Source organism: Oncorhynchus mykiss, chromosome 12 (genome assembly GCF_057628025.1).
Source record: "Oncorhynchus mykiss isolate SJ-2025 chromosome 12, ASM5762802v1, whole genome shotgun sequence".
NCBI classification, from domain to species: Eukaryota; Metazoa; Chordata; class Actinopteri; order Salmoniformes; family Salmonidae; genus Oncorhynchus; species Oncorhynchus mykiss.
Window position 1 is genome coordinate 75410636 of NC_143033.1, and position 10486 is coordinate 75421121.

General features: G+C 41.5%; 1 protein-coding gene across 1 annotated transcript; it reads left to right on the forward strand.

Annotated features, from left to right (window-relative positions):
• The first annotated feature begins 5730 nt into the window (after nucleotides 1–5730).
• LOC110538241 (visual system homeobox 2-like) lies at nucleotides 5731–7839 on the forward strand. The gene is made up of 3 exons (XM_021624938.3): nucleotides 5731–6395; nucleotides 6734–6891; nucleotides 7212–7839. Exons 1-3 carry the CDS (start codon nucleotides 6161–6163, stop codon nucleotides 7650–7652), a joined length of 834 nt encoding a protein of 277 aa, XP_021480613.2. The 5' UTR covers nucleotides 5731–6160; the 3' UTR covers nucleotides 7653–7839.
• The last annotated feature ends 2647 nt before the right edge of the window (nucleotides 7840–10486 follow it).

The window sequence follows — 10486 nt, forward strand, 5'->3', positions numbered from 1 at the left end:
GTGGTAGCCCGTATTCATTATTTAAAAAAAATAATAGAAGCACTATCTATCAACCACTGTCAGAAATGGAAACTTTTGAAATGATGGATTTTTGTCTCTCGTATAATAGGAATAACATCACATAAAACCACGGTGCCATATGACATGTCTTTTCTGTTGCTTCTAACCTCAGAGTTCAGACTAAAATGGTGTCTGTGCTGCATGTTTAAACATTTAAAAGAGAAGTCAGTTACCAGCTGAAATTGTGGAGCACAATCTTTGGAATTTCAGCAGAACTAATTATTGCTTTTGGGCATCAATGTTTCACCACCTCAAACAAGAGAACCGGAGCAACAGTTAATGGAGCAAGACCCTGGTGCCTTCATATTTCATCCCATGCATTCTCTGAGCCAGATCATGTTTGAAATGGCTGTCATAGTTATGTACTCTTTTCACTGGGGTGTAGAAGACAAATTAAAGGCATGCGATGGAAACCAATTTGCCATGAAAGTGTGAGTTGTTTTGCCCAGTGTCACTGACTTCATCAGAAACCCTCGCGATGGAGTCAAAGGGGTAGACGAGACAACGTGCAGGCATGCAGGTAACCCAGCTAAGTGTTCCTTCCTCGCCCATTTATGGGAAATTAACCAAGGCAGTAATTGTTCAATCATACAGACCAAAGCGCTGTTTTGAAGGCTGCATGTGGGCAGGCTGTTTTGGCCAGCACTGAAATGTACTCTGCTGGTGTTGGATTACATGGTGAGACATGGAGAGGAAGCAGTTGGTTAGTGATGGGAGAATCCTATGTGAAGGTGGAACATGCCCACACTGGTGGGTCAGGGGACGCTGTTGTCCATTGGGACTGACAGCCACTCTACATACTGCACACATGGGGATGATGAAAGCAGCCTCCTTCAATGAGGTCCACACATGTCCAATGATCTGCTCGCTGCTACCCTTTTAACATGTCATAATTGATCGGAAGCTTGGGGTGGATATGTCTTCAAATGTGCAAGTGATTCTGCCACCATCATGGTTTTCACTGTTATATGTGCTGCTGTGCATAGTCAATTGGAATGAAAAAGACTCTTGGATGGGTTGACTAATTGTCCAAATATGTTTCTTATTGCTTGTAGTGCAAACAATTGTGCTACAATTTCTTCAGAAAAAAAGCCTCTTGTATTATTTAGTTTGTATTTGAAAACATGTTGCCTCGCATTTGTTTTGAGTGTATTTTTATATCTATACTTTTCCAAATTTGTTAGAAATCTATTGCTTTTAAACTATCTACTGCAATTGTTCTACTTGTCTGTGCTCTCCTCCCACTGTTTGTTTTTTGGTTAATGAGTTAATTGCACCTGTAAGGTGTTCTCTAGTTCACACAGTCTGGAGTTGAAAGTTGTGTTTGTGGTTATCCATCAGCTAGCAACAGATGCCGTAGCTGCCTGGGCTCTTGGTGAGGCGCCAGCATCCTATTGGCTTGGTGGCAGTGAGGCGGAACAGAGATGAGTGACAGCCAGTGAGGAGGAGGAGATGGAAAGAGAGGGCTGTCATTAACTAGCCTGATGGGCCACTGACATGCTAATAACCTCTGCCTTGATTCATCATCACATCAGACTAGCGTTTGATGCCCTCAGAAGCACCTGGTGATGCGGTCTGTACTAAAGCCGTCTCAATGTGCCATGCTCCGAGTTAATCATTTTTACTGCTGCACATGAGGTATTTTGTAACAGCCCTATCATGGTTTTATGAAAAGTCACAGATTGCAAACCCATAAAGATGAGTTTAAAGAGTTGTTTTAATGGTGATTTGCTAGTTCATGTGAAAGTGGACAGTGCAGGAAGGTGGGGGTGAGTCCTTGTCTTTCACTCACCCCTGGGAGGGGCTGTGATGTGCCTCTACCTGCCCAGCACACCTGTCTTCCTTTCCTTAGATCATCTCGTCTTCCTCCACGCATGAGTTGTACTTGGTCGGCGTGGAAGAAATGTGGACCGGCTCTCGCCTCTCTTTTCCCCTGGCACTTTGAAGCCTAAAGTGTGATTGCTCTTGGATCGTGGCCGCTTTCCCTTGAACGTTTTGTCATGAAAAGCAGGTTGGGCTCTCAGCTTTATCCCATAGCCAGTGATCCAGGACTAAACCAATCAGCCTGCTCTCTGCAGGATACTCTTAGCAACCAGAGAGAGTGAGGCATCGAGCAGATAGGGGCTTCCTCTGCTCTACAACACATGTCCCTTTGTCTTCCCTGGATGTGACAAACACATCCATCACAATCATTAAATAACAGACAGAATTCAGTTGTACTGCCATGCTTTGATTTAAAGTTCAAGTTGGTCAATGAAAGTAAGTGCAACCACAAGCAACCGATGATGAGAGAACCTTGCTGTGATTTCATATGGCATTTTTTTTGACAATTTGAAATGAATCGGAAATAAAAATGTGTAGTTTAGGTCGACCCTGTCTGAAAAATCTGCCGGGCAATCTGAAAAGTCATTAGCAACCCTTAAGCTTCACTTATGCTCTCATTAAAAGTTGATCTTATCAGTGTTCTTTGCTGCTTATTACAGACTGCAAATGACACCAGCCATATGCACAGTCCCATGACACCAACGAACATCATCCATCTTCACAAGGCATTTGGCAGAACTTTAGTCGGATGTTTTGAAGTGTCATTCTAATGACTGTGCGTTGTTCCCAATCTCTGTCATCTAAGGTCCTGTACTAACACATCCACAGTTAAATCTGATAGTTGAGCCAGTTTCAAAGGTCCTTTTAAAAATAACATTGAAGGCTTTTGTTATGTATGGTAAATGTATTGCCGAACACTGCACTAATCTAAAGAGCTTCTCTTTGTGTTGGTCTTATACTGCAGAGTATTGGCTTTTCTCATTCCAACATTCCTTGTGTTGCTTCTCTTGTCCTCTATCCCTTTACATTTACATTTGTAAACCATATATACGATCTCAAACAAGCCCATTTCAAACTAAAGTCAGTCATAGAAAATGAGGCACAACAACGTTGGTGGGTTTTTAAAATCCATGGAGAATGTGTATTTTGCCCCCAATGTTGAATGCCCACTAATGATGCTGTGATATTTATTTAAGCCTACTGTGGATTTCACAGGCTGCCATGTGATCCAGGGACCTGGGAATACCTGAGAGACCAGTGAAGACTGGAGTGAGCCACTGCCATTGTTGTCCTAATGCCTCCTTCAATTATCCACAAGCAGCTCATTTGTACACGAGCCCCTTACTGATGGCTAAACCACCCTGCTGGTTTTTCACCAATTTCTCCCCTGATTAGCTGGATCAATGGGCATTAGAGGAACCCGGGACAGACCAAACGCAGCACTTTCAGACATCCCAGAAATCCCTCTGTCTACCTGTGTGCCAAGGACAAATGGAACAGAGATGGCCATTCAGTATTCAGTGCTAACCCACAAACAATGTTTATTTACCCACCCTTCAAACTAGACACTTTTAATCTAGTTTCCTTTTTTCTTTAGAAATGGCTAAGCCAAGAAATGACTGGAGAAATGGCAAAGCCAAGAAATGACTGGGGGCTGCTGGAGCAGAGTGAACGTTGATGCCTCATTGTCACACGCACCAATAAACATGCTCACAGATTCATCTTAACATAGAGATTGTCCAGGCATTTCTGATGTTTGTCTATTGACCTCTATACCTGTGCGTCGGCTTTATTAAGTGTTTGAACAGGTGTGGATGAAAGCCCCACTGGAGAGGAGAGAGAGGTGCTGTCCTCTGACTAGACAGTGATTCACCTTCCCCTGGTGTTGGGAGCATGGCTTTGGCCAGATGTCTCCTGCTGATGTTCTGGAACTGATCAAAGGTATGCAGTTCAAACCGCCAGTCTGTGGTGACAACCATGACAGTGGCGTGTTCTAGCCGCCGTCTGATCCGATAAGCATTTAGCGGGGTGTGTTAGGTGATGCGTATCTCCGGATTAATTGACACACCTGTGTTTCATTCACATCATAGACAGTCAGTCCCCATCATGATCAACTCATCAGAGATCCTTCAACACTGGGGCCACAGCTGGGCTGCTTGGGAAAGGTGTGGATGATCTTTAAGAGTATGCACAGCAACGTGAGTTGACTTATGTGAGAGAAAGAGTGTGTGTCTCTCTGTCTGTGTGCGTGCGTGCATGTGTGTGTGAGAGAGAGTGTGTGTGTGAACGTATGAGACCTAATTATTGTGTATAAGTTTTGTAGTGGATACGTGTAGCTCTTATGTGAGAGAATGCTCTCTCTCTGTCACGGTCTGTTGGAGTACAGTGCTGTATTACCTTCCTTCCAGCACGTGTGGAGATTTACTTTGAGGCCCCGTACTAAGCTGTGATTTGGGACAGTTTACCTGATGACATGAAAGAGGGATTGAGTAACTCTAACATATTACACAGTAACAAAACCTGCTTGCATATGTGTATAACACTGGTAATACCTTTTTTTATAGGTTTATTCGATTGTATTTAAATGTTTTTCAACTTGGAAAATCCCATTGAACCCAAGGGAGCCCTGCAAACAATCATACAAATTCACAATATTTACAATTCCAACGCTTGCGGTGATCGTTATTCCCATTAATTCCCTATTGATTGGAATCTCTGTCAATGTATTTGTTATAGTCTTTATGTTAGGATTGTGTATATTACTTGGAGAGAAAGAGGAGACGTTTTAATAAAAAATACAAATCTGGGTGACATGAAATAGGTGCAAATTCCAAAAGCTCAATCTGTTTTCAAAGGCCAAGGAGCCCTGACCCACAGCCATTGTCAGTGAACTCTGTCTTCAGTCGAAGACTAAACAAAACCTTCTATTTGAACAGGTGATCCCATTTTAGATGGAAGACTAGTAGAGACTAGATGGGACCACTTTAGTCATTTAATGACAGCATTTCCATTGTTTTTGTTGAACGTTTCATTTGAAAGATTAGACCTAGCTATTAGGAAAGCAATTCTTTTTAATTGCATACATTTCTGGAGTGTATAATGACTGCATTTAGTGTATCTAACATCCAAAATGAACATCAGATCAGGAAATAAGTGTTAGGTAAACATTTTCGATCCAGCTAATTGTCATCATTCAACTTCATGTCAATTAGGTGGTGTAATTAGCGTGAACTTGTTTACCTTGGCAACAGTGGCTCTGTGTTTGGCACCTTTGAGCCTGTTTCGATCATCTCCGAAGGGCTGTACCAGTTTGTCATCGGAATCGTTTCTTCTTCTGCTGCTTGACAACTATTAATTGAAAGACGAGCGATATTCTCAAATATTTGTGGTATACGTGTTTCAACTGAACGTTCAAGCGCTGTTTTTTTTTATGTCATTTCCACACTTTGATGTCTGATCCATCACTTTGATTGAAATTTACGAAGCTAAAAGATGTCTTAACTTGTTCAAAGTAAACCTCAGACACCAAATCCATGCAGAGTGCAACATTAAATGGAGAGTGGAAGGTGCTGCTATAATGTAAGTTGAATGCAAAACCTTGTATGGGATTGGTGTGTTGAAGAAGATAAAGTGTACATTGTGTTTCTAAATGGACTTTGATTGAATGATACCGTGGTGTGAAAATCTACCTGGAGATGGATCATGGGTCAGATTCACATTCCTGTCTCCATTTCTCTGAAGCCCAGCCCTCTCTCTCACACCCAGGAGTCAGTCTGGGCCCACTGTGAGTCATGTGACTGCTAAGGAAGGAGGGGGGAACAGCAGGATAGGAGAGAGAACCTCACCAGACTAAGGTGAGACCCCCTTACCTGCTGAGTGCAGTCCTCTCTCGCCTCCCCACCCATCACCTGCATCTCACCTGAACTCCTCCTGAGTCTCCAATTCAACCTTCATCTTAGGTAGCCTTCTGGATCGAGAGTCAGTGTATGGCTGATGACTGCAATTCATCCCTCAGAATTGATGGTGGAAGATTCTGTGATTCCTTTCCTTCTGGATCTGGTGATGTACTTCATTAACAGCCCTATCTGATTTCACTGTGGTAAAGAAGCCTCAAGACTTGGCTCTGCTCCATCTTGTGCCAACCTCAACAAGAATGTTTAGTCTGATGTTGTGAAGTGCTCCTGAGATACGTCCCATTGTTTTGGTATCAGACTGTTCCCTTTATACCAGTGGATTGACACTTAAGACTCGGGACTCCTCTAAGAGCTTTTGGATAATGTTTGGCCCTGGGCAGCTGGTCTCCACTCTTCTACCTGCAGTCTTCCACTCCTCCGCAGCTCACTTGTTCCCTGCGTTCCCCACCAGACTGGGCTCCCCTCCACAGATCCTGATCCCTGGGCCCCTGATCAGCTATGAGTCCCTGCGGAGTTACTTGCAACCAGAGCACCGCAAAGAGTCTCTGTTCCTGGCCACACAGGCAGCTGGGATGGGGCAGTTCACGGCCAGCATGGGTGAGTTCCAACCAACAGTCTGCCTTTAGAATGTCAGAATTACTGTAACTTTGGAGAGCACATGGATATTTACATTCATGTGTGACAATTTATTACAGATACGTGTTGGCTTATTAGTTGGTGGAATGTGTTTTCTCATAGAGACTCATTGAGCACTGTCTAATGGCAGTGTAAATGTTTACAAAAGATTTTCCTAACAGCTCCTAACAAACAATCAATTATCAAGCACGGTTAAAGAGGGCCTAATGAACGGCGGCGCTAATTATCCAATCTAGAGCCATTAGTTCCTTGTCAACCGTTGGCGATTGTGTAATTGGTGGTTGTGCTGTGCTTTCCAGATGAACAGAGGCCAGTGAAGCAGCGTCGTGCGCGGGCCAACTACAGCAGCTGGCAGCTGGAGGAGCTAGAGAAGACCTTTGAGAACACCCACTACCCTGACGTCTTCATGAGGGAAGCTCTGGCCCTCAGACTGGACCTCATCGAGGCCAGAGTGCAGGTACGGTCCCAACACCCTCTTCATTCCAAACCATTGTCACTAATGCATGAACACTGATTTCTAGAAGCCATCTTTGTTTCTATCAGCTTTCATGCCACAATGTTACTGTATTTTATATATATATATATATATATATATATATATATATATATATATATATATATATATATATATATATATATATATATTTGTTTATGAATACATCAAAAAAACTGTTAAATCTAGTGGATACTGAAACATTTTTCAAAACGAATGTTTTGCATTGTAAGAGATTTCACTCTCTCATATACTACATATTACATTGGTTCCATTTTCACCAGGTGTGGTTTCAGAATCGCCGGGCTAAGATGCGGAGGCAGCTGAAGTTGCAGGGCCAGCTAGGAGAGCCCTTTCCCAGGAAGGACAATGCCGAGGACACAACAACAGACAAACCCAACAAGAGCTTACCGGAGCTAGAGAGCTCTGACAGCGAGCACTGGGAGAGGAGGCAGGACAAAGGAAGCTATCCCTGGACTAAAGTACCTCGTTCTGCTGTGATGACCACCCCCATACAGGGTATGATTCAGGGGCCAGCAGGGGAATGGGAGGGGATGGAGGGGCCCAGTCCAGAAGAGTTCCGCTGCTGTAGCATTGCCAAGCTGAGGGCCAAGGCCAGGGAGCACGAGGCTGAGATCCATAGCACTGTGGCCAGGTCAGGAGGAGGAGAGACATCAGCACTGCAGACACAAACACAGAACACTGATGACAGAGAGAGCAACTGATATGGCTCTTTCTCTCTGCATGGCTTTTGCAAACAGGTCCCTAAGACCTCATCATGGTTGAGGCAACTTGCCTAAATACCCCATCCTTGGTTTTATTCATTCTGTTATTCAATGAGGATATGAACTAACATTTACAAAAGGTGCTGATTTTTTGTTTAGTATTAAAAAAAATGATTGTGTTTTGAAATGCCATTATTTTTCTGTACTGGACATATTTTTCTATCAACAATCACGCTAAACGTGTATTTTAAATGCTCAGACTAGGATGAGGTGAATATATAGTATATCCATAGTAACATCTTATAAATGTATAGTATATCCATAGTAACATCTTATAAATGTATAGAATAAACGTCTTATAAATATATAGTATATCCACAGCAACATCTTATAAATATATAGGTTATCCATAGCAACATCTTATAAATATATAGTATATCCATAGCAACATCTTATAAATATATAGGTTATCCATAGCAACATCTTATAAATATATAGGTTATCCATAGCAACATCCTATAAATATATAGGTTATCCATAGCAACATCTTATAAATATATAGGTTATCCATAGCAACATCCTATAAATATATAGGTTATCCATAGCAACATCTTATAAATATATAGGTTATCCATAGCAACATCTTATAAATATATAGTATATCCATGGTAACATCATATAAATATATAGTATATCCATAATAACATCTTATGAATATATAGTATTTCCATAACAACATCTTATAAATATATAGTATATCCATAGTAACATCTTATAAATATATAGTATATCCATAGTAACATCTTAACATTTTATCCTTAATGTTTCTTTATACTTTGGCTGAACAATTTCAGTTTCTATCATTCACTATCTTGAACTCTTGAACACATGAGACAAAGATGTCATTGTTATCGTTTCACATTCCCCACTGAGGTGGTTCATTTTATTGAACCTTTATTTATCCAGGTGAGTCAATTCAGAATAAATTCTTAATTTAATACATTCATGGTTTTTCACACCTAAATAAATATGTACATAAAACATGTAAAACTCAGATATGCAGTCCTGATCTTCATCCATCACCCCAGGGTCTTTAGATATTCTTCTGTATTACTGGTGACTAAATGCTCTTACATTAGCCATCAGATTAGGGTCAAATTAAAACAGGAAACGCTCTGATGACTTCTCAATGATCTCATCGATGACAAGCCCAACCCTGGCCGGGGCTATCCTATTACCTTCACTGCAGACCGAGAGGCAGGATGTCTGCGTGCTGCCACAGGCCCTCGTAGGAAACAATGGAAGTGGCTGAAAAATGACTGGCCCCAATGACAGGAACGCTTTCTGAAGATTAAGAGGCAAATACATGTTGTTTTTTGCTGAGAAAGATTAACTTTTTACAACAGTGCTGTCATTTAAATACATCAGAGAGGCTATCACTGTTTGTATTTTTTATAGGTATTGTTGAAATGTATATTAAGACGACTCACATATTGTATCGTCTTGAGCTATACCGTATATCGATGTTAAAAAAAGTACAGTCGGCTAAAACATATTTACAGGATGGGACTATAAGAATAGCCTGTATATTATCACTACTTTTCCAGAGGTGGCACTATTTGTCCTACTAAACTGTATTATGTTGATTTTCAGAGCATGGAAAGAGCAGCTGTTCCAAGTCTAATGGATTTTCAGCCTCACAGTCAGAGCACTTCCTTCGGGCTTAGACGTTGGCCTTTTTTGTATGGCCAATCTCCTGTATGACATGAACAGCCTTTAGTTCTGTGGAAGAAACATGGGATATGACACCACTTTGCCAAGGTCACTGCAAATTCCAATGCAGAATCTGGGGATATGACTAGGGAGTTGGAAGGATTTTAATGAATGGAGAATGTAAATCTTGAGTGCAGGGCCGGCCTTAGCCTCTTGACAGCAGAGAGAAACATTTAAAGTTTTAAATTTAATTTCCTGCAATTCTACACATTTTGCCATGGCGCAGAGAGAAAAATGTGCAGTTGTACAGAATATTTACTGAAATTCTACATATTTTGCCATGACTTATAGCATGTTAATATGATATCTGATTGAGAGTGACTAACCAAATCAAAGGGGGCTCATGCACACATGCCCTTCATGCCCGGTAGGTAATTACTACAAGTTTAGATAGCCAGGTAGACTAATTTACCAATCTAAAAAATGCTACCTGACGAGCTAATTGAGTGACTGACATAGCAAGAGGAAAACTGCTAATGCAAAATGCACGACATTGCACCTTGTGTATTATCCTATTCTGAAGCTCAACATTAAGTTGAGTCCCCGACTAATTTTTTTTAGTTGGGGGTACCATAAAGGCCGTGGGTCAAGCGCCTATGTCACTTATGCCCAGGGTATGTTTTCAAAAGTCTCTCTGTAGTCTAACAGTGCCCCCCTCTGGTAATGGAATCTCTTCTCCATTCATGGGCCTTTTATCAATTTGATTTGCTCACCTCCTCCGTCCTCTCTTGCCTCCTTTGATAAAGGAAAAAGTGAATCGAGGACAGTCGGCGAGGAGTGAACGTGGGTGGAAATGCGCTTAATTGAAATTATACGGTCCTTCTCCACTCACTCGTCATTAGGAAAATTACGTTTACTGGGGTGGATCCCAAAATAAGTGTAAAGTGATCAAAACAAATTAAGTTAATTGTGCAAGAGATTTTGTAGATAAAACAAACAATAAGTAGCATATTGTTTTTAAACGTGTGCATGTTTTTCTCCTCTGACAAAACAAAAGCTGATTCCAAGGGGGTGTGGAAGATTTCAAAACTTCCGCGGTAGGATACACATGAATATCCTTG

Bases quoted from the DNA above. Each gene is read 5' to 3' on its own strand.
- LOC110538241 (XM_021624938.3), top strand. From the start codon at position 6,161: ATGTTTGGCCCTGGGCAGCTGGTCTCCACTCTTCTACCTGCAGTCTTC. The intron at 6,396-6,733 runs GTGAGTTCCAAC...TGTGCTTTCCAG, and splicing joins GCAGTTCACGGCCAGCATGG to ATGAACAGAGGCCAGTGAAG. The intron at 6,892-7,211 runs GTACGGTCCCAA...CATTTTCACCAG, and splicing joins TCATCGAGGCCAGAGTGCAG to GTGTGGTTTCAGAATCGCCG.